General features: G+C 34.6%; 1 protein-coding gene across 4 annotated transcripts in view; it reads right to left on the bottom strand.

Moving 5' to 3' along the window:
* Window positions 1-25,944, bottom strand: part of QKI (QKI, KH domain containing RNA binding) — a 156,194-nt gene that overhangs the window by 105,870 nt on the left and 24,380 nt on the right. For all 4 annotated transcript variants that reach the window (XM_069487641.1, XM_069487643.1, XM_069487644.1 and 1 more), the window contains exon 2: window positions 11,514-11,656. In XM_069487641.1, coding sequence (XP_069343742.1) covers window positions 11,514-11,656 — 143 coding nt within the window. The remainder of the gene's footprint in view (window positions 1-11,513; window positions 11,657-25,944) is intronic.

The raw sequence follows: 25,944 nt of genomic DNA, 5'->3' as shown, positions 1-25,944 counted from the left end.
CAGGCAGGCATGAGGACTGCTTGAGGCCAAGAGTTTGAGACCAGCGTGGGTAAGAGCAAGACCCTGTCTCTACAAAAAATAGAAAAAAAAAAAACAGCCAGGCTTAGCAGCACACGCCTGTAGTCCCAGCTACTCAGGAGGCTGAGGCAGGATAATCGCTTGAGCCTAGGAGTTTGAGGTTGCAGTGAGCTACAATAACACCACTGCACTCTACCCAGGGCAACAGAGCAAGGCCGTCTCTCAAAAAAACAAACAAACAAAACCCCAGAATGAATGCAGATGCTCCCTGATTTACAATGAGGTTAAGTTCCAATAAACTCACTGTAAGTTAAAAATATCCTAAGTTGAAAGCACATTTTGAATTTACAGTATTTTCAATCACAATGGATTTATCCAGACATGGCCCCCTTATAAGTCAAAGAGCATAATGAATGCCTATTGATTTAGCACCACCATAAAAATATCATAAGTCAAACCATTGTAAATTGGGGACCCTCTATGTATCAAAACATGTGTTGGGGGTAAACAAATTGTCTTATACTTTTTCTACCTTTTTATTAATTCGTACAACTAATAAGTGGCCAAATATCTCTCCTGCAGAAACAGTTAATTTATGCTACATAATTATTATTATAGGAATCATTTGGCAAAACCTTTCACATATTAGGCCTTTATAAAAAATGGTTTGTGGCACATTTATGTACAAGTGCTATCTAAGAAAAGGCTTCTCACAAGGCTGTGTACAAAAAGGCACTGACATCAACAGCTAAGGGAAAAAAATCAGTAAACAGTAACAACCAAAATTTGAAATCTGTGGTATGTGAATTTGGATATCCTAAATTATGGAAAATCATTCTCTGTATAGATATATAGATATAACAGGACAACATGCTGAAACCACTCAAAAAAAACTCAGGTAAATAAGATAGATGATTATCATTCCAGATGCTAAGTAACAAATAAACAAAAAATTTAACCAATTAAAAATATTAAGGCAATTAAAGTCAGTAAGATTTTTATGACAAAAGCAGACAATATTTGTTAGAGTGTAAGACAGTATTTGTGAGTAACACCGTATACACAGGGCCTTTTAAAAGATCCCAAACTACTTTTCTAGTCTATTCTTGCTACTACCTCTGTGTTCTAGCCAGATTATCGATTTACTTTTCTCTAAAAAAAGCAGGTACTTTTAATTTTTCTTCCCTGTGTACACCTTTCTTTCTACTTCCTTCCCCTCTACCATGCCAAACTACTCCTCATCCCACAATATTGAGCTCAAGTGTTTTTTCTATTTCCTTGTGTGTTCTTTGATACCTACAGTGAGCTGCTTCCCTGGTCCGAAGTGAGAATCTCAGCAAAGCACTGTGTACCCACCCACCAGTTACACTCTTATCACATGGTATGCAATGATCTATACATCTCTTGGGGGTCATGCCTTGAAGTCAGGAATCAACTCCTAATTTTGTTTTGTTGTTTTATCCACAGTGCCTCACACAATGTATAGCACAAGGAAGAAATTAATATTTGTACAGTGAAATTATATATAGTGATTTCTCATTATCATAGTAAAAATTTCCTGAGATTAAAAAAAAAAAAAATTGAACGGGAGACTGCCTGAAAACACTGGGTGCTACAGACTTAAACAGAAGGAAGTAATACAGATTAGAGCAGAAATAAATAAAATAGAGACTAGAAATACATAGAAAAGATCAACAAAACTAAGAGTTGGTTTTCTGACTAGACTAACAAAGAGGAAGAGAACGAGAACTCTAATAAATAAAATAATCAATGAGGAGATTTTACAACCAATAATGCAGAAATGATCGTAAGATGATAAAAACTACTATAAATAATGATATACCAAGAAATTGGACAAACTAGAAAAAATGGTTAAATTCCTAAAAACATACAAATACAACCTACCAATACTGAATCATGAAAAAAGAGAAAATCTAAATAGACCAATGACCAGAAAGGAGAGTGAATTATTATCACAAACCTCCCAATAAAGAAAAGTCCAGTACCAGATGGCTTAACAGGTAAATTCCCCCCAAACATTTAAAGAATTAACACCAATCCTTCTTAAACTTTCCCAAAAAATTGAACAGGAGAGAACACTTTCAAATTCATTTTATGAAATCAGCATTACTCTCATACCAAAGCCAGATAAGAGCACAAAAAGATGAGAAAATTATAGGCCAATATCCTTCATGAACACAGATGCAACAATCCTCAGCAAAGTACTGGCAAACTGAATTGAAAGCACATTAAAAGCATCATACACACATCATCATCAAGTGAGATTTTTCCCTGGATGTAAAGATGGTTCAACATATGCAAATCAATATATTGTGATACACTAAATTAACAGAATGAAGGATAAAAATCATATGATCATCTCAACAGATGCAGAAAAAGCATGTGACAAAATTTAATATTCTTTCATCATAAAAACTCTCAACAAATTAGGTATAGAAGGAATATGCCTCAACATAAAAAAGGCCAGGTATGACAAGGCCACCACTAACATCATAACTCAACAGTGAAAAGGTGAAAGTCTTTCCTCTAAGAACTGGAGGAAGACATGGATGCCCATCCTCACCACTTCTATTCAACACAGTAATCAAAGTTCTAGACCAAGTAATTAGGCCAAGAAAAAGAAAGAAAAGACACCCAAATCAGAAAGAAAGAAGTAAAGTCGTCTCTGTTTGCAGATGGCACAATCTCATATGTAGAAAACCCTAAGGACTCCACCAAAAAACTGTTAGAATAAACAAATTCGGCAAAGTTCCAGGATACAAAATCAACATATAAAAATCAGTTCTATCTATACATTAACAATAAACTATCCAAAAAAGAAACTAAGATGCAATCCCATTTACGACATCAAAAAGAACAATATATTAAATATTTGAAAATAAATTTAAGCAAGGAGCTGAAATATCTGTACACTGAAAACTATAAAACACTGATCAAAGAAATTGAATACAGAAATAAAGAAAGATATCCCACGTTCACGGATTGGAAGCATATTCTTAAAATGTCCAAACTACCCAAAGCAATCTACAGATTCAATGCAATCTCTATCAAAATTTCAATGGCATTTTTCATAGAATTTTTTTTTAAATCTTAAAATTCATATGGAATCACAAAAGACATCAAATAGCCAAAACAACCTTGAGAAAGAACGAAGCTGAAGGCATCACACTTCCTGATTTCAAGCTATATTCCAAAGCTACAGTAATCAAAACAACATGGTACCAGCATAAAAACAGACGCACAGACCAATGAAACGGAAGTCCAGAAATAAATCTACACATATTTAGTCAACTAATCTTTGACAAGGGCACCAAGCATACACAATGGGGAAAGGACAGTCTTGTCATTAACTGATTCTGGAAAACAGTCTTTATTCAAATTGTCTTTCTCTCTTTTCTGATGTTACAGTATATCTGTGATTGAAACATGTTAATAAAGTAGTATCACATAAAAGTTTTCACTCATATAATCTATGGTCTACACATTTCATCTCCTAGACTCCTCTTCAGGGTTTGAAGTGATACCCTGAAGAGGAGGTCTAGTAGAGGAAATGTGTAGTTCTGATCACAGATTAGGCTTTTGAAGCTGACATCTTAAGTTTTGCTACATAAATACTGTCAGCCCCACAAAACTGTTAAAAAAATACTAATTCAGCTCTTACAGTGAACTTTTTTTGGCATAAATTTTAGTCATATTTGAGCTACTGTTCAATGTTCTACATTATTATGAACTCAGCTTACAGTGGCTTTTAATTATTATATCCTATTAATACAGTAAGTTTACCATCTCTTACTCTTGGTTCCCCTATAATATCATATTATAAAACCTTTTACTCTTTCTGTATTCTCTATTTTCAATGAATGGCACCACCCACAAGGCTCTCCCTTATTCCTAGCCTCCACATGTAAAAGATGAAGAAATCTTAAGAGTTCCACCAGTTAATCTGTTTCCTTCTCTTCATTTCAACTGCCATTCCCTGAAGGTCCACATTATTCCATACCTGGATTATGGTTATAATGGTACTATGAGATTATGGGATGGGTACTAAAGGATTATGGGATGATTCCTGTGTCCTTTTGCCTAGCATAGGCCACAAACAAACATTTCTAGTATAAAAGAATGATACTAAAATTTTGCTATTTTATATTCAAGATGTCCTTTTTAGTTTTCACATTCCAATTACTTTTCAAGTGTTTGTTTTAATCTGTCCTTGACATGGCAAATTTATACTGTTTATATATAACCTTACAAGTAAAAAGACAAGAAACTAATCAAAACAATCACTGTTCTATAATCCCAAACAATATATCAAAAATTTTCAGCTCAATTATTTACCGAATAATCAAAAAATTATCATATCGATATGAAATAAGGAGATGGTCAAGTTCATGACAGGTTGCTTACTTACTGACATTGATTTTGGACTTGGGAAAAGCAGTTTTCTATGGTAGTCAAAACTTGATTTCAGGAAATATCCAATTAATTTATGAACTACTTTGTTCTAAATGGCTGGGTTTATTAAGACATAAAATATGTTTTCTCAATGAAATGATTAACTGAATTTATTTCCAAGGATAGTAGTTTAAAAGTTCAATTTCAATGTCTCTGAGGTAAAGTCAAGGTAGGTTTTCTCAAAAACTATGGCAGCTTTCTGCTCAAACTGAAATCAACAGAAGGCATAAATGATTTCGTTCACTTACAAAATACATTTAGGTCACCTATTTATAAATAGGCACTGAGATGGGTGGTAGAGCTCAAGTGCTATAACCTTTGAACCTTTGAAACACCTAGATTCACTTACCAATTTGGGGGGAAAAGGGTTAGGATTATGATGGTTCTATTATTAAGTGCTTCACTCAGCTCCAGGAAACACTGCTCTCTCCAGTTGGGCTGACAATAGATCAGCATCTCAAGTTTTCCTTTAATATTTACCAGTAACAGCTCAATGTTTCCAGAATATGGATAGCACTAAGAAGCAGGTTTCTCCCCAATTTTTGTATTATATTCCTTTGGTTACTTCGGCGACAATCTTAGAAATATGGAGGTGGGATACCTGAGATTGGTCCTTTGTAGCAATAATTTAACAAAGGAGATCCTAACAAACTCTTTTTAGATAAAATTAATCTAATTTAATCTATCTCAACTGAGCCTAGGAGAAACATTTGCTTACCAGAAATAATTCTTCCCTAGGAACTAACTCCATCTTTTCATTTGTTCTTCTAAACAGTACTTCCTTTTAAATATTAAAATGTTACTTACAACACAAGATATTGCCCGCATTTTAAAAACTGAGAAGGCTTATTAAAGAAATTGCTAAACTTTGGAAAAATCAGAGCTAAACAAAATCTATTACTTTCAGACTGTCTTCAAACTCTTTTTGGAATAGTATCTACTAACATTTTAAGAAATTTAGTATATTCCCAAAACATAAAGAACCTATTAAATATATGGTATACATCAGGCCCTCAATATACCCTCACAGAGTGAAATAAAAAGAAAACTTCAAAACAAAAACATCATGAAATTGGCCTTCGTTAAATTGAATTGGTAGAATGTCTAAGTCAAGGATAACAGTTTCCCTTTCTAAAATTTAAAGACGTGGTCTATATTATCAAATCATCCTGCTAAATTAAAATTCCAACAAGTTAATATGTAACCTGAACCACTTCACAACTACATTCAATAAAAATATATACTGACCTTATTAGAAAACTATCTTTAGTTTCCTGCACAAACTATCAAAGAGAGGTGTGCAGATCTTACTTTAAAAATGTTATATTTTCACTTATAATTAAGGTCATATTTAGGCAAAATTCAAGAGTTAAGTTAGGCACTGAAAAAGGAGACTTTGCAGATCATTAAATTTTGATTTAACATCCATTTGTTATTTAGAAGAATAAAAATGAAAGTAGTTTATATCAAGACTGTTAATCCTTCAACACAGTTAAGAGAGCCGCAACAGGCAAAGGAACAAAGACCTAATAATGAAAGATAAGTAACTGCATTGACCCTTCTCTCTTCTCATAATCCCTCCAAAACAAACACCTGCTCAACAGCCAATCTGCAGATGACAATCTTGAGAAACAGAAGAAAATACCAAACAACCCTATAGTAACTCAGAAGCTATCACTAGCCAAATTTTTTCTGTAAACCCAGAAAATTAAACAGAAATGGAACTTACAACTCATCAACCACCATAAATATAGCTTATGACTATAAGACTATAAAGAATATTATGAATAACTGGTTGCCAAGCTAGAATCCTACAAGCTGGAAAAAAAAATATTTAAAAAGACACTTACACATCTCACAAACTCTGACAATACGTGTCATCATGATGGCCTAGAGACCCAAGAGATGTTTTTCACGGCCATTATTCAAAATTAAAACCTATTTTAAAAACATCAGAAAATCAGTTACACTCACAGAAAATCCTTGGAAAAAGTCTCACTACAATTAAATCATCAAGTCATGTCCCAAGTCAACAGTTTAACAATCTGATCTGATCATGTACATACAGCACAATTAATACCCTATACAGCAATACCTTGCCAATATTTGTCACTTATTTACTACGCTGGCAGGTCCCAAGAAAACAATAACAACTCAAAATTGATAACAAGGCAAATTTGGTGACAAAATTATTGCTGACTCACTGGAAACATGACATTTTTTACTTACATAAATCAGAGTTAACTCTATCCATGCATCATTTGTAAGAACCAGCATATTCAAAAAAGTCCTTAATAACTTAACCAACCAAATTACCAGTTTGATGGTCTAAACATAACTTTAATCTTCTTTCACGACTGCCCTTCTATGAATGTATGATAGTCTTAAATGATTTAATACACTGCGTTTAATCTTTCATACAAGACTGTGAGCTCCTTCAAGAATGAGATGTTTTTTCTTATTCATGATCACACAAACCATATTGAGTGTCTGCTCTATCAAGTGCCATGCATTTGTTATCTCTACTTCTCCAAACAATCCTGTAAGATAGATCTTATGACTTTATAAGCAAAGAATCAGATTCTAAAAAGAAATCCTATGCTCAAAGTCAATGTGATAATCGCAACTATTAATATTTTTCAGCAAATATTTATTCCAGTCCCCCCCTCACTGTGGACAGAGTGACTTGATATGGCTAATACAGGGTTTCTCAACCTCAGCACTACTGACATTTTGGGCTGGTAATTCTTTGTTGTAGGGGGCTGTCCTGTGCATTGTAGGATGTTTAGCAGAATCCCTGGCCTCTACTCACTAGATGCTAGTAGTAACCCCTCCCAACTTTAGTCAACTAAAAATATCTCCAGATACTCAATGTCCACAGAGGCCTTGCACATGCTGATGCAATTTAGCTTGGCTCTGGCATTCCAGTGATCAGCCATGATTAACAGCATGCCCTGAGCAGCCACTGCCTGATTTAGCCTGGGACCTAGCAGGAACATAAACAGAGAAGATCTAAACCTACCCCCACATAGTGTAGATCAGCCCAGGCCCAGCCTCAACCAGCGTAAGTTCAGGCAATATACAGACCCACAAGTATGAAAATAAATGCTTATTATTTTAAACCACTAAGTTTTACAGTGTTTTATTATGGAGCATTATTGTGGCAATTGTTGACAAATACAGCCACTAAAAGGGTAAACCAGGATTCAAAATCGAGGCCTGACTCAAAAATCCCACTAAATTGACTATATCTAAGAGTTTTTCAATTGGATTAATATTCCCACCCAGGATATGCTTGGTACACAGTAAAGATTAAATAAAAGTCTACTTTAGTAATAAATATAAATATAAATGTTGTAAAAAATTTTTAATACCTTTACAATGGGCTACTTAATAATAAATAGCTTCTCATCCTCACATCAAGCCTATGGTTCAAAAACATTGTGAAGGGCATCATACAGCACTACCTCATTTCTTAGACACTGAATTCTAAGGCCTTCTTCTTTTATCAGTTTCAGAACTCTACATAGGCAAGTCCAAAATACTATCTCCAACTTAACACTGACTACGATAAGTAACTTGCTATGTGCAAATGCAAAAGACAACAGGTTTAAAGAAAAAAAAAGTTTCACAATATTTGAAAGTATGGGTTTCATACAAATATGCACAATAAATATTTATTACACAACTACCATTTGCCACACACTATTCTAAGCACTGAAAAAAAACAGATAAAAAATTTCTGCCCTCATGGAGCTTACATTCTTATAACCCACAGCATAAAGGCATTTTCCAAGTGCTCTATACATATTAACTCATTTAGTCTTCATAATCCTTGTGAGAGACTTGGTATCTCCATTACAGAAATGAGAAAACCGAGGATCAGGAATGAAAAGTAATTTGCCCAAGGTCACAAAACAAGTGGCAGAACTAGCCAAAAGTCTAGGTCTGAATTCATACTTCCGACCACTGTGCGCTACACTGCCTCTCTGCTAACTCTTCAATCTCACATCTTCCCACACTTCCCAAGCATACTAAAGCCTGAGCCACTGCACTTGCTGTTCGCTCTGCCTGAGATGTTTCTCCCACAGATAGTTTTCCTGCCTTCCTACTCATCATTCTGTTCCTTTCTCTCCATTCCCATCATCTTATAAGAGATTCCTTCCCTGCTTACCCTTAAAAATGAACACTTCCCACCACACACAATCACCATTCATCTGTTTACCTTACTTTATGTTTCTCCATAGCACTGACTACACCTAAGTTTGTGTTCATTTGCTATTTGTCTGTCTCTGCTACTGAAATACCCACTTCATTAGAGAGCAGAGACACTGTTTAGTTCATGATTTACCTTCCTCCTGAAACAATGCCTAGCAAAATGACCATGTATGAGATCATCTAACTGTTAGCCTGGCTTATTCTAGCCAAAAAAAACAAAAAACAAATTTACAGTAGTGATTTTCAAACTTTATAATGCATTAGAATCATCTCATAAGGTTTGTAAAAAGAGCAGATTGCTAGGCCTTCCACCCAGAGTTTCTAATTCAACTAGTCTGGTATGGAGCTTGAACATTTACAAGTTCCCAGAAGGTATAGATACTATGGTCCAGGGATCATGCTTTGAGAATCACTGATCTAGACAATGTTACGCTCCAACACATCTGCCAGAAACCACAGCTTCAAAGCAATGAGTCACAACTGGCAGAAGGAAGAAGGGAATATAGTGAAAAAGTGCCCTCTAGACTCAAGCCCTGACTTAGAAGACTGTATGGAACATGTCTTTCAAATAACACAGAATAAATATCCCTTCCCTGGATAGGATATTGAGAGAAGGAGGGAGGGAGGGGAAGGGAGAGAGGGAGAGACTGAACCAGACTGATCAAGGTTATATTCTCTGTTAAGGTCTTATGATCTTACGTGTTCTATGTTAATGATTATTGCTGAAACTTTATCCTTTAGGATTTAAACAAGCAGAGGATAAAGTTGATATCCTTTAGGGGATACTAAAACACCAAGCAGTAGCAGACAACTGGGACAGGTGACCAAATCACAATTTCCCATTTCTAGGAATAAGCCCTATACCCAGGGTGGGCCCACAGTGGTCATATCTAGGTTAAGTAACCTCACTTCCCCTACTCATGGCAGATTGGCCCAAAACACACTCTCTCGTCCAAGAATCTGAAATTTGAAGATAAAGTCTGGGAGACAATGATGCCCAGTTACGTGCAAGGCTCTTGACATAGAAGGTCCACAAACCCCTACTGCTGAAGTTCTCAGAGACGCCCAGGTCCCTGGCTTTACTTCAAAGTTTTGCTCTCCATCTATTCTTTTAATTCTTCGTATTACACAATAATCTTCCAATGAACTTTGCTTTTGCATACATTATCCAGAACTATTGGTATATTTGCTACCAAAAATACTTATAAAAATAGAGGAAATGTATAGGCTTTAAAGAAAATTGTATTAGAAATGCAAATTGTGGGCCGGGCGCGGTGGCTCACGCCTGTAATCCTAGCACTCTGGGAGGCCGAGGTGGGCGGATCCTTTGAGCTCAGGAGTTCGAGACCAGCCTGAGCAAGAGCGAGACCCCATCTCTACTAAAAATAGAAAGAAATTAAATGGACAGCTAAAAATATATATAGAAAAAATTAGCCGGGCATGGTGGTGCATGCCTGTAGTCCCAGCTACTCGGGAGGCTGAGACAGGAGGATCGCTTGAGCTCAGGAGTTTGAGGTTGCTGTGAGCTAGGCTGACGCCACGGCACTCACTCTAGCCTGGGCAACAGAGTGAGACTCTGTCTCAAAAAAAAAAAAAAAAAAAAAAAAAAAAAAAAAAAGAAATGCAAATTGTGAAATACCAAAGCTTTGTTCCATTAATTAATCTTAAGACATTCATTTCCCATTTGCAGACTAGTATTCTGCCAATATAACCAATGAATCTTAGAGACAAATCACATTTTTGACACCATAATACTAACTCTCCTTTGCTTTAAGAAAAGTCCTCTGAAACCTAACAAAAAGCCACCATTTTTCCTTTATTTATTTAATGGCCTATTGTGTGCCAATACTATGGGAGATACAGTGAATAACAATGGCAAGGTTCTTGTTTTATGTACCTTATATTCTGCTAGGGGAAGATGAAAAATAAACAAATATCACCAGAAAAATACCAGATAAGTACTAGTGCAGAGAAAATACGAGACTTAACGTGAAACATTGAGTAGCCAGCTAGCTTTTAAATAAGGTCAAGGGAGGCCTCTCTGAAGTGATATTTAAGCTAAATTCTTAATGACAAGAAGAAGCCAGCCAGTAGAGATAAGAGTACAACTAACATAAAGGCCCTAGGGCTGGGAATAGACTTGATTCATTCTAAAAGCCAAAAGAAGGCCAACGTGGCTACAGTGTCCAAAGAAGAGGGAAAATTATTTAAGATGAGGTCAGAGAAATAGAATGGACCATATCATATAGGGGTTTGGAACAAAACGCAAAGAATCTGGATTTATTTAGAAATTAACTGATACAGGACAGGATGGCTATTTGCAACAAGATGCTTACAGAGAACAGTTGAGCAATGGACTAAGATGGGAAAAAATTCAGATCACAAACAGTAGTTTTGATAAAAATTATAGAGCTAAAAGGAACATAGTCCAACATCCTCATTTTACAAAAAGGATGATGTGGCCCAAGCTGTGGCTTCTCTGAGGTCAGATTAAAGATGAGCAGAGAGTTGTAGTGAGTACTCTTTGATACTCAGGCCAAAGTGCTTTCCATAGTTCCTGGCCTCATTGTGAAATCCAAAATAGTCTATACCATGCATTTCCAAAATGACACAGCAGCAATCAAATGAAAACATTTAGAAAGAAATTTTTTCAATTATACATGCCCAATTATTTACATCTCCAGTTCCTCACATGAACTTTTAAAAAAGTGGCTGACAATGCTTAAGTATTTACCACCAAATATATCTCTTCCCAAAATACGTGAAGCAGAAGAAAATTGAATAAAACAACAAAATATACTTACATCTGGGTATTCTTTTACAGGCACATAAAGTTTCTCTTGTAACTGAACAATAGGTCCCACAGCATCAGGCAACTCTGCACTCCTTTTCTCTGTACTGCCATTTAATGTGTCATTGTACATGTCTTTCCGTACTCTGCTAATTTCTGTTAAAAGTAAAAATTTTAAATGTGTTAGACAAACCAAAATATTCTTGCTAGTCCAAGGGGGAAAAAGAGGGCAGGGAAGGATTTCACTGATCAAGTGTTAAAACTCAAGTAAGGAGCTACTGATCTATGTATGCTGTCATTCTCTAGATTAAGCCCATGTTAATAAGGACTATAGCTTTAATTAATTTCTATCACAGATCAAATTTATACCAATCAAATAACATATCTTATCAAAACTAACTTCAGAATCTGAGCTCTTAACCAACATGCTATTGACTTGTTACTTTACCTAATTTTTCCATGACTAAATGAGGCCAGTCATTCCAAATGATAGCTTCAAACAGCTATCACAAGAATATCTATGAGACAAAACTAGTACCAAAGCCTCTTTTATGTTTCAGAACTAATCTGTCTGAACAAGATTTAAACTGACCACTTTGTTATATTTTTTGGATACCTTTGGAATATTCAAACAGAGATGTCCAATAGACAACAGATTGTAAGTTCAGCAGAAGTCTGAGTTTGATACACAAATTTCTTAGTTAAAGCTATGAGAAGAGATGTCTTAGAGAAGGTAAAGGGAGAAAGAAGAACCGAATGAACCTTAGGAAAAGCAACATTCACGGAGTGAGGAAAAAAAGATCCAAACCAAGAAGAAACGGAGTTAGACAGAGAAACAGGGAAGAGAGGTGTCATAGAAGCTAAGAAATGATAGATTCAAGGACAGGGTGATCAACAGTGTCTAATACTAGAAAAGTATAGTAAAGTAAACAGCAAAAAATGGTACCTTGAATTTGGCCACTAAGCCACTGGCAATCATAGGCATTTCAAGGGAAAGACAGTAATGAAGATAAAACTACACTGAGTTAATGAATGAAAGATAAAAAAGGAAAGTAGAAATCCCTAAAGTCAATGAGCTTTTAATAGAAAAAAAACAATATTACAGTTCTTGGGTATAAATATACTCCTTTTTTGAAAAAGCAGGAGAATTCTATTTTAACGACTCAAGTCCTATAAAGAAAATTCTTTCAAGAATTATTTATTAAGCTTCTATACACTAGAAGATATAGGCTCATGTCCACTGGAGCCTACTGTCTGATAAGTGATTGCCATTGTTAAGGTTAGCTGAATACCTATGTAACTATTTCTCCATCCTACAGATTGTGTCCTCCTTGGGGAGAAGGCTTGCATCCATTAGTATTTAAAAATAAAGTGTTTTTTAAAAATATATTTTGTACATGAAATTTCAATATATTGATATTAAGAACTATCAAATATAAATGTACTCTTTAATTTTCCTAACTAGTTATTTAAATCAATTTTGGTTAAACAAAATCCAACACAGCAAAAAGGCATGATCAAAGGTGTTCTTTCCCAGTTATAAAATCTTAATCAGTTAAAAAAAATGCATTATAATACATTTTCTGCTTCAGTGATAGCAATAGTCGCCATATTACAGATGTTATCTCTTAAATAACAATACTTGTCTAAGCTTACCAAAAACTTATCTCTCAAAAGCAAATGAAATCAACAAAAATCAAGAGATTACTTTGGATTTGACTACATCATTAAGGTAAGACTTCACTCTTAAGTTTTTTTATGCTTTTATTAATAATTTTATAATGAAATCTTTCCTAATAATGTCCAGTATCAAATTAGTGCTTATCTTAAATTGCCATATGACAGCAATTCTCAAATCAATGATCAATAATTTAAATACAAATGATTATTTACATAGATATAGCAAGTAATTAAGCAAAGGGTATTAGAAAAAGTTAATCTAATTTATATTACACATGTATCATTTAGTCCAGGTCTCGGGACTAAAAAGCACTTTCAGTATTAATTTATCATTTTAATGTTTTCTTCAGAAACTGCGCAGTTCTTACTATGAAATTAGCATAGCACCAATATAAAGACGTGATAGTAGCATAAAAGAAAACCACAGATAAAATTTGTTTATAAATATAGGTGCAAACATCTGAAATAAATAGAATCTACCAGTATATTAAAAGAAAAATGCACTAAGACCAAGCATAATTTGTATCAATGAGTGCAACAATAGTTCAATATTGAAAAATCTATTATTGTAAGTAATCACAGCAATATAATGGATCAAGGAGGGGAATAGTTCACCTTGTTCAAGGTAAGTTTATTAAACTTAGAAAACCAAAAGAATCTGTTATAAGTTATCAGAAGATTCAGATGACTAGATTAAAAAATATATAAATATATAAAACCAACAGCCTTCATATTACAGATATCCAGATGATAAAATACATCTACCACTTAAGCTTTATTTCTATAAATATTTATCTGATTCTTTGACTAATAACTCAAAGTTCCATGAGACTCTGTTATCCACTGTGTCCCCAAGTCCTAGAATAATGGCTGGAACACAGTGGGTCAATAAATACTTGATGGGTTGGGTAGATGGGAAGGTAAATGACATAGGAATGAGCTAGGTTCTTTAATGAGCATTAAAATCAAACAAGTCTTGGTAAGTTCAGTTATCAAAGAACTTACTATTATAGGAAAGATAGGTAAGAAATCTTTCTACCATGATTTTTTTCAGTCTCTAAGATATAATCCTGAATTTCCTAACAAATTATGTGCAAGACTGTATTGATGGAAATGAAAAGACGACTACGGCATAGTTCAGGTCCTCAAGGACTTTACCACCTTCATCAGTGATAAGTCTCACCAGCTGCATACTATCTTTATCAACAGGAAAAAAGTAGGAAATTATCAGTACTTTCTAATGTATTATTTACAACATTCAAGTTAGAACAAGTTCTAATTCCAGTTCTAACAGTAACTCTTTGTGATTTAGACAAGTCTTTTTCTTCTCTGTGCCTGTGCCTCATATAATTATAGAAGTTGCTTACTGAATGACTCAGTGGAATCCATTGGTTTGCAATCTTAGTATATGCAAGAACCCCATTTATTATTTTCTCCCATAACCCCATGTTTTAAAAAGTTACGTCTCCAAAACTTCATTCCATAAGTCCTGGCAATCAGAACTTCTGTTAATGTTATCCTAGCAAGCTGGTAATTATAGCCGAACTATTTCAGAAATATGCAATGGGTATGGGTTTGGGGAATGCTATAGTCCTTTCATTGTAAGTGGTGGATTCACAGGTGTTCCTTCATGAAACAAAGGAATGCTTCATAACTAGTATGCTGTATATATTGTTTCCTTATATCAAACATTACATTATAATGCTCAAATGTCCTCCCACCTCCACCCTACTTTCATCAACCTGCAGCAGTGGTTCAGAGAACTAAAAGTTCTATTTGTTTAATTAGAAGTATAAAAATTCTCCCAATAATATCCACCAATTCGGGCAGGTATCTTTTATTTAAATAGCCCCAATAACAAGACAATTTGTTTTAGACATCTCTGAAGATCTTCAATGTTACAAGTTTATTTTACTGAACCAAAATCTGCTCTCCTAAAATTTCATCCACTGGCCCCCACTCAGCAGCTCCACAAATCCTGGACAAGTTCTATAATATCTAAGTTTCCTCTTCTCTAAACTATATGAAATGGTTTTATACCCTCCCCCTTGTTTAGATATACTCCAACACGTCTGAGTCCCCTTTTAAAGTGTAAAATCCCATACTATACACAACATTCCATAATCATCAATTGGGTAATGCAGACTGAGGCTGTCAACTTCTAGCCCTGAACCCTCCACTTGCATCCTTAGCAAGCACATTACAACACTGCTGACATTTTGACGGTGGTGCCAAGTCTCGACTATTCCATACTTCCACAACTGTTTGTTTAGACACCAACAAACGATTTAAATTTTTTTATTCCTGGTTATTTTTTTACTACACATATCTCTTCAGACTGATCGGCTGACATTCTTTAGTGATGACTAGTCTCTGAGTCAAGAATCCAACAGAGTGCAATTTCACAGAATACACATTTCTCTAGCCTGGATACCAAAATACAGGCACACGTTATGGACTACTTGATGAAATCTCAAGCTACACTAGGACCAGAATCTCCCTCTGGATCTACCAGTTTAAACAGGAAATAATATGTTTTAGAATCTACAGGTTGTGCTGTCAAGTTTAGAACATAAATTTTTCAGCTTTGGGAACTACTTGCCTTGACAGCATTTAGATTCCTCCCATTTTCCATATTTCTTGAATTTACATTTTTTTTCAAATAGTATGCTGAAAACTATTTTTGTTTAAGCCTGAAAACTTGTTTCAGTTATATTACTTACTGTCTCCTAACATTTCTCTGCTTCAATTATCTTGGTATTTTCTTCTTCTCCAAACTAAGGCTCAATTGTCATTCAGTTCTGTTCCTAAGTCACTGCACAGTTCTGTCTTATGCAATCTGGTAATATTGCATCACCTACCTTAAGCCTTTTCCCTCCCCCTTAATTCATCCAACTACAGTTTACACTAAAAAGTTTTAAAATCATCTCTTACATTTTATAAGCCTCAGTTCATTTTTGCCTTTGGCTTTTCCATTACCACTATTCTTTTACTATTGTATTTTAATTATTATAGGTGCAGCCCACCCTCTGCTACCTTACAATTTTGCAAATATCCTTTTAAGAAATGAAATTACTCAGTTAACAAATGAACCACTCCGTGGAAAACTAGAACATTACAATTAAGAATAACATGAAGAAATATTAGAGAATAGAAAAATGCAGGCTGAGAAATCTAAATTACGGAATTAAACAGTTATCTCCAAAAATATGTAGATAAATAGATAGCTATGGCTGTGTATAAATCCAATACTGTGATGTTAGAAAACTAGGTAAAGAAAAAAATATAGCTTTATTTTATTTTCTGGCTTAGAATTTTTCAAAAAAGGTAAACCAAGAAAATGAAAATTAGGAAATGAAATATGAAAAATATTTACTAGCTCAATCACAGACAACAAAAGTATTGACTTACAAATAAAATACAAAAACAAAATGCATAAAAATTATTTTCAGGATTTGTAACAACACAAAAGATTTTTTAAAAACACTGAAAATTTTCTTATACAAACCATGTCTTACACTCAGTGTTGTGGGAGCTGATTCCAATTGTTCAACCAGCTATGCTGATGTTATAGATACATATTTTTAATTGGGTAACTATCTGCTTTTTATTTGTGCAGTATATTTAAATCCAAACAATTTTACCTTATCACTGTAATACAGCTGGAGCTAAAACACAGAAAGGAATGAAAAGGCTACACAGTATCGTTGACCATAACTGCCTTATTTTTTAAATTTAGCATTTTCCATCAATTCATTCAGTAAACTAAGATCCAATTATATATAAACATATATCTACTTTGATACACATCACATAAACTTTATAAGTCAAGTTAAAATGAGTTTTCATCAGAAGTTTAAATGGGCTCCAAAATTTCCTCATTATCTACAATCTTGACTTCTTGCTGGGCATTAAAGTAGCACATTAACACAAAGAACAACGTAAGATTTCGGTTATTTTAGTTCTTAATTAACAAATTACTAGTTTTCATGTATAAAATACTCATTAAATCTGAAAACAATAACATTAGGAGTCTATTTATAACTAAAGCACAACTGCCACTTCATAAAGAGGTGGCTGTTATGTACCCTTATGTACTTAGGGTTAACAAAAATCTCTTCAGTAAAAAATAAACCTTTAATTCAGGGTTTACTAAATACAGGGAAAATTTTAAAGTTATTCTGAGTAGAGAAAACCCATGAAATATAACTTCACTGTGCTTTTTTTAAGAAGCCACATTCACAAGATACAGAAAGCAAACAAATTAAAAAGCGAGTTCCTAGAGATTATATACTATTTAGTGAAATATATTCTGCTTATTCTAATAACTAAATAAATTAAATCTGATTTAATTTCAAAGCAACTGCTTTCAAACCGGCAAGAAAAAAAAGCAAGCTATCATTAATTCTCTAGATAGAACCTTATTTGGGGGGTTAAACTGTACTCTGTACTTCAGAATTGCAAGTAATTTTTAAAAATCACAAAATTAAATTCAACATCATAACCCTCCTTTATGTTGCCAAAGTTAACAATTGTGCAAAACTGCTGGTAAATGTCACATACAGAAATGTGAAACAGCAAAGACCTTATAACAACGTTCATTCTATATTCTCGACTGTTCTCAGCAGCAGTTCTGTATTATGGAGGGTGTTTAACAGTAAACTGCACATTCTTGGAAAGGCTCTTTCACAGGATACAGAAAAGAACATCCATTATATGATCTCCAATTTATACTTAAATATATGTGTTTTTTTTTTTTTTTTTTTGTTGAGACAGAGTCTCACTTTGTTGCCCAGGCTAGAGTGAGTGCCGTGGCGTCAGCCTAGCTCACAGCAACCTCAAACTCCTCGGCTTAAGCGATCCTACTGCCTCAGCCTCCCGAGTAGCTGGGACTACAGGCATGCGCCACTATGCCCGGCTAATTTTTTCTATATAGATTTTTAGTTGTCCATATAATGTCTTTCTATTTTTAGTAGAGACGGGGTCTCGCTCAGGCTGGTCTCGAACTCCTGACCTTGAGCGATCCACCCGCCTCGGCCTCCCAGAGTGCTAGGATTACAGGCGTGAGCCACCGCGCCCGGCCTAAATATATGTGTTTTTTGATAGATACAAGGAAGTCAAAAAACATGTAACAACTATTAGCAGTAATCACCTCTGGGAGATGGATTTACAGGGACTATTCAGCTTTCACATTACTTTATGATTTTTTTTTTTTTTCACAATAATCACTTCTCAGAAAATAATAAAGATATTCTTATTAGGAGGTTAGAAATCACTATATGCCAAAATGCTGCATGCATTGGATTCCCTATATAAAAATAATATAATTAAGGATAAAGTCAAGTCATTGACTCCCAATTCTAAAAATAAACCACAAAGACCTATCTAATTATTTTTACATGAATCAATTAAATCTTGACCACAATCTGAAGGAGGATATATTACAACACCCTTTTACATCCCCTTCCCAAAAAGAAAAAAGGAAACAAATTAATACTCAGCAATTAAAGAATTGGTCCAAGGTCACAGCTAGTCCAACAAGCTTTACTTAAGAGTTTCACAGAGGATTTCCTGGAATAAGCAGCTTTTAAAATTCATTTTAAGAAATGGTAATTAGAAAATGGAAATAAGAAAATGAAATAAACCAACTTTTGATTTATTTCTGGCCGTACTATAAGTGTAGACAAACATGGTCACTGTTTTAACAGTGAGTACAGAAAAGTCTGTGCAGCCCTTCTCTTTCACTCCATTTTAACAAAACACAACTTTGTCAATGAACTCCAGGACTAGGTTACTAAAATGACATCTTGAATGAATACATGGATACTGCTGGAATACACAGAAGGTAAAGCAGGCTATTAGGAAGAACAGAAGCGAAGCAGTATTTTTTAAAGAGTAAACACCAATTATTTAATGGGATACTATATGTCAAAAATGGGGTACCTTTCTCATTTAAACTGAATTTTGTTTCAACTTAACAAAAAAAGAAGTTAGTTACTTTTAAACCTGGTTGGTTTTACACATTAAATACCAAATATCGTTTAATAAAAAATGTTGCCTTCTGGTCATTTAGTTTCTTATAACACTCAGGGGAAACCAGTCTGTACCTCTACATAACAGCCACTGTATTAAAATCTGAAGGTGAACTAGTTAAGAAACATTTGTCAATGAACAACAGAAGATGTTGCAACAGTAACCCAGTAGATATCATCAGAATGCAGGTAAAAAGTAATACCTGAGAATCTAGCAATTATTATTAACAACTTTTTCCCAATCCTTTTAACATTTCTAAAAGAATAAAAATTAACTCACAGCACTGGAACTGTGTACCCAAGATAACAGGAATAGTAGAGAGATTTTTCACAGTGTACTCTTAGGAGCCTTTTAATTTTTAATTATCTTACACTCATTTCTTAGAAGTTCTGACATGTGATATGAATAATGATAATAATGGATTATCACCCATGAGACCCGACTGATATAAATATTAATAGTTAAATAAATACAAGGGGGCAAGGGACAGATCTTTCTTATAGAATTCCAATTAGTAACAGTTATTGCAGGCAAAAATCATTCAATGGATGGTAAAATTAGTGAGCAAAAATATGAGATATAGGATATCTGTACAGTTTCAGAGTCTTTCCCCCATAAGACATGTATTAATTGCTCAGGAAAAAGAGAAACTGCACAGTGGAGAATCTGGCAGACATCACCTTAACCAAGTGATCAAAGTTAATATCACCAGTATTAACATACACCCCACAGCATGATGCACTGAGAAGGGGACAACAGTATTTGTGTGTGGTTTTCTTGCCAACAATGCATCTAATCTAGAGAAAACAATCTAATATAGAGAAAACAGCAGAAAAATCCAAATTAAAGAACATTTCACAAAATAACTAGTACTCTAAAGAAGTGTCAAGATCATGAAAGAATGCGAAACAGTCACAGACTGGAGGAAACTAAAAGAGAATCACTACTAAATGTAATGTGGAATCCTGCATTGGATTCTGGACCAGAAAAAGTACAAGTAGGAAAACTCGTAAAAATTTGAATAAGATTTACAGATTAGTGAATAGTACTATATCAATGTTAATTTCCTGGCTTCCATAATTGTATTATGAGTATGTTATTAACACCATGTTGTTTTTAACATCAACCTCTGTATTATTTTTCTACTTTTCTATAAGCCTAAATTTATTTGAAAATAAGGAATTAAAATTTAAAAGTATTTGCTTTAGCCTTGGGAGTTATTTATTCAAATGGGGGCATGGGAAAATAGCTGTGGTAAAGAATGAAAGCCATGAATAAAGAAAAAGAAAATACTTGCTTACAAATAAAACTGAGGAAATCAAAATCATTCAAAATAATCCCTTCTACAGTTTAAATAACAAAGTTAAAATTTTATTTATACATATTTGCTTTCTAAAATAAGCAATCATTACTAATCACCTAAAATTTACAAGCTTTTATTGTTAAATATAAGTGCCTTATAAATCAGTTACTGTTCTCCAAAATAAAAAATACATACAAAGATCTAATGTTAACTTCAACTAGAGATGACTTTCTTTGCAAAATGTTTCATAAATTTTATCAATAAATTTTGATTAGATTTTCTTTAATAGATACTGCTTAAAAAAACACATGCACTTTAAACCTGTCTTAAGGAAGGTGGAGAAAGCGCAACAATGACCTTTCTTTAGAAAGTGAATCTTTCATAACAACTGGATGTGATAAAGAAAAAAGTGGGACTTTCAGTTTACACAACCTGGATTTTACTCCTGCTTCCCTACATACCATTTAGCTGTGTAGCTTTGAATTTAACTTTCTGGGTCTCAGTTTTCTCATCTGTGAAGTGAGCAAGTTAGATCAGATCACATCTAGGGCTCTATTTGCTCTAAAATGCTATGAATTAAGTCTGTGTGTCTCCCTTTCTCTTTATGGAGAACTCCATTTTGTGCTCCTTCTGTATTGTTATCCCAGAGGCAAGGGCTGTATACACGCAAGGACTGAGAATTGCAGACAAGTCAATCCTACTCCTGTCAGAATTACACATACATTCCAAAATGTCTTAAACTACTGGGCACGAGAATTTACTTTAAATGACATCCTTGTGAAGCACCACCAAATCCTCATGTAACCAGGCTCCTACACATTTATTACTGGGGAAGTGGGGAGAGGTCTGTCCCTATGCATTTTACCTTTTTAAAGCTCCAAATCCCTCAGGGCTTTTAAAGGAATTTGGTAAATCAGAGTAAAAATCAAACAGATCTCCCAAAAATTTTGAAGGAGTTATGTCTGAATAGGGGAAGGGATGAATTGCTTTTCCTTGGTAATAGTTTCTTTGATTTTTAATTATCCTTTTCAATTGTATTCCAAATTCTACCTAAGTTCAATAAAGGAAAAACCTGAGATCTGTAATTATGCACCACAAGTTTATCCAAGCGTCATCTTACTTCCATAAACAAAAGCAAATACATGTCAAATGACATCCACAGATGTTACAACAGCCCATATATAAGAGAAATCTCTCATACTATGAAACAGCTAAAAAGAGGGTTTTTTAAAGCTCTAGTAAACAATCAAGTATATACAATATTCCAAAAGGACCTTTGGAAGCATCAAGCATCAAGATTGAATTTGAAAGGAAAATAAAACTTCAGCAAAAATATCTTGTTTGTATTAGAGTAACCAACATATTATGCAGTGCCTTCAAATGTCAAAGTAATTGGTACTGAAAACATTATTTTAATATGTAAGCAATATGATCTCCTTTAATTAAACCACAGTTGGTTTGCTTTACAAAGAAGTAGATTCAGAAAATTTAAGTAATGTTATGCTACTGGCATATCTACATTGTTACTGCCTCTTAAAGTATACATTCTATTAATACTATCACATAACATCATCCTTGGAAAGAAGCTTAGTGAGTTTTTAAAATGCAAAAGGTAACACTGTTTGAGACCATAAAAGTTTAATTTATTAGAATGGTAGCTAAATACTATCATTTAAAAAATTTACTAAAACAATCCAACAACGCTAGTAAGAACATTACACACCAACCCTCTATCCTGAACTACAAACACCTATATCCAACTGCTTTCTCAATGCATCTACTTGACACATTCAAAACCAAAATCTGAATCTTTCCCCAAAACTTTCCCCAAAACTCCTGATCTCAGAAAATGGCAAGTCAAATCTCACACTTCATATCTTACCCACTAGCAAATACTGTACACTCTACTTTCAGAATATATCCCCAATTTCATTTTTTACCACCTTAATCCCTATACCACAGTTGTAGCCCCAATCATTTCTCACCTAATCTTTACCTAACTGGTCTCCCTACTTCCACCACTGCCCTGTCAGTCTGTTTTCTATTATATAGAGTTAGCCTGCTAAAATCCAAGTGACATGTCACTCCTCTCTGCTCAACACTCTCTGATGGAGTTGTTCTCAAACTCTTTGGTCTCAGGACTTCACTCTTAAAAAAATTACTTTGGAAAGTCCAAAGTGCTTCTCTTCATGAGAGCTTTATCTATCAATACTTAACACACTAGAAATTAAAACTAAAAAAAGTTTAAATTATTTCTGATTCATTTAAAAATAATAGTAAACTCATTACATGTTAAAAAACCCACACTTTATGGAAAATAATATACTTTCCAATAAAACAAAATAAATTAGTGAAAAAGTCATTGTTTTATATTTTTGCAGACCTTTTTAACGTCTGCCTTAATGGAGACAGCTAGATTCTCTTATCTTCTGCGATCAATCTGTTGTAGTAGGCCGGGCGCGGTGGCTCACGCCTGTAATCCTAGCACTCTGGGAGGCCGAGGTGGGCGGATCGTTTGAGCTCAGGAGTTCGAGACCAGCCTGAGCAAGAGCGAGACCCCATCTCTACTAAAAATAGAAAGAAATTATACGGACAGCTAAAAATATATATAGAAAAAAATTAGCCGGGCATGGTGGCACATGCCTGTAGTCCCAGCTACTCGGGAGGCTGAGACAGGAGGATTGCTTGAGCTCAGGAGTTTGAGGTTGCTGTGAGCTAGGCTGATGCCACGGCACTCACTCTAGCCTGGGCAACAGAGTGAGACTCTGTCTCAAAAAAAAAAAAAAAAAAAAAATCTGTTGTAGTATCACACAGCACATGAAGATAGTTTTGACTTCACAGATTCCCTAAAAGGATGCCCAGAACCACTGCTTTAATGATTTCCCACCTCAGTTGGTATCACAGCCCAGGTCCTCACAAAGATCTGCAAGAACCTACAACATCCACATGGGCTCCTTTTACCCGCACTCCTCTTACTCTTCAGAACTACTCTCCTAACCCATGATCCAAGCCCAACTCGGCAACAGCCAACACAAGAATTGCTGGTGCCACCCTCAAGGTTTTGCACTGACTCTTCTCTTCCCTTGGAAAGCTGTACCCCAGAGAGCAATATGACTCACACCAGCACCTCCTTCAAATCTCTGCTTCAATTTCAATTTCTCAAAGAAGCCAAACCCTCATCTCCCTATTTAAAACTGCAACTTGCCCCAACCCATCAGCACACCAGATCCCTTTCATCCTGTCCAATATATTTCCAGAACTCACACTGCCTAATATACTATATATTCTACTTATTTACTGCCTACTTCCCGCTTCCCACATTAGACTATAAACTCTGGGGAGGCAGATAGCTTCGTTTTTGCATTTTGCTATATTCCTAACATGCAGATCCTTAAAAAAAAAGAAAGAAAGAAAAAAAGAAAGAGAACACCTTTTGAACAAACCTTATTAGGACTATTATCACAAAAACATGCAAAGTTACAAAACATTCTTATAAATTCACTCAAGCTTCAATAGGATATCTACTAGCTTAGTTCTCTTCCCTTTAAAGTAACAAATGCACACTGCTCTTCTCAAAATGGCTTGCTCTCTTATTCTGGACTTGTGAGGTTTTAGAATACACTGTTAATAACATGTTCATTACATCAATGCTAAATTCCTCTAGTGTCTGGTAGATAGGATGAGAAAATAATATGCACAGGCATCTAAATACATGATTGGTCTGAGCTTTAAAAACCCATAAGGAGGAGGCTGCCCCTGCCAGGACTGCACAAAAGGGATTGTAATGATTCGTTTCTCTTTGGCTTTTTCATAACCCCTATATTTATAGACCACACAGTCCTGATTAAACCTCTATTCAAAGTATATTTAGTAAAAATGTTCAGAATATAAATTTTTTATATTTCCTAAATGTACAAACTGGCCTGAATAAAGTATAATCTGAGTTTAAAAAAAAAAAGTCTTAATAATCAATGGTACAATATACTAGTTTTTCACGTAAGCATTAAACAAAAATATATCGTATATGTACTATGTACCAGGCACTGGGCAAGGTCCTAGGAATATGGCAGTGTGCAAATATAGTCATGGTCTCCATTCTATCACAAACTAAGTAAGCAAAAATAATAGTCAAAGCAGAGTACCCAAGTATGGCCTCTTTTTAAAAAGCACTTCTCAACATATTATTATTTCATAATACAAAGTAATAATAACTTTACCTTCTATTGAATTTCTATTCCTCAAAATCATCCTACAGCATAATCTAGGGAAGTTAAGCAAATACTACCAATATTATATTGGATTCTGTGATCATGTGGTCTACATGGTTAGGAGACAGACATTTTTAGAATTAATTATCCAGAGAAAACTAAGTTCTCAGATGAGAAACCAGAACTTAGATTCGAAAAGAGCTCCTGCTTCCTCTGGACTTCACATTTGTGCTTGAGATTGGGCTTCCAAAAGTAGACTTGTATGACAAAGCCCCAGGGAAAGCAAGCCAACCAGACACTGTACCAGGAGGCCTCTCTATAGAAGGATGTATTAATAGTTTAAAATGACTTCTCCTTGTAAACAGATTATCTAGCTGCTTAGTCTCTACTTTCTCCATTATCCAAATCTTTCCTAGAGATGGATTTACACACGTCACAGCAGGGTGTTACTGGCAATGAAACAGTGGATGTAATGGCAGCACACAATTACAGAAGGGGATAGATATTTCTCAAATACAGAATTTAGAGTAATGAGGTTTAATTTCTTTCCATACATAGAGTCTCTCTAAGAAGTCTGCCTTGAAGGTCAATACTTTATTATTACAGTATGGTCAGAAGATTTCCTCAGAAGTAATATTTTCATCTTCATTTTATAGTTAGGAAACGGAGATTTGGGGATTAAGTACTTTCACCAAAGATCATGTAATTTGTAAGTGAAAAAGTCAGGATTCAAATCTAGGTCTAATTCCAAAGCTGTTATTCTTTTACTCATACCATATGGCCTCTCCAGCATTATTCCCTAAAATTAAATTTGGTTGTTACTAAAGTAAGTGGACCATGACAATGGGAAAAGCAGCGACGATATACCGTAAGAGCCAGATAGAGAAGAGGAAAACGATAAGGAAAAGAGTAGAATCCGGAACTATAAGTAAAGAAGAGGAGAGGGGAAAAAGTAGAGACATAATAGTAATAAATGAAAGAAAAAAAGAATGGTATATCCAAATTAAAACTGGAATAAAAGTCAGCTGAGAGACAATCACTTAAGCTCTGCATATCCTTCAACAAGTTATTTAAGCTTTTCACAGTCTGTGGTTACTCATCTATAAGGACATCTAAGATTATTCTAGAGCTAAACTTCTGAGTTTGGTAGAATTAATTCTTTCACTTGAACAACAAATATTTGTAGAATGCCTGCACAAAATAGGTGCTCAAAAATCTGG

Source organism: Eulemur rufifrons, chromosome 15 (assembly GCF_041146395.1).
Source record: "Eulemur rufifrons isolate Redbay chromosome 15, OSU_ERuf_1, whole genome shotgun sequence".
NCBI classification, from domain to species: Eukaryota; Metazoa; Chordata; class Mammalia; order Primates; family Lemuridae; genus Eulemur; species Eulemur rufifrons.
The sequence above is the reverse complement of the archived record's forward strand: the minus strand, read 5'-3'. Positions and strand labels throughout refer to the sequence as shown.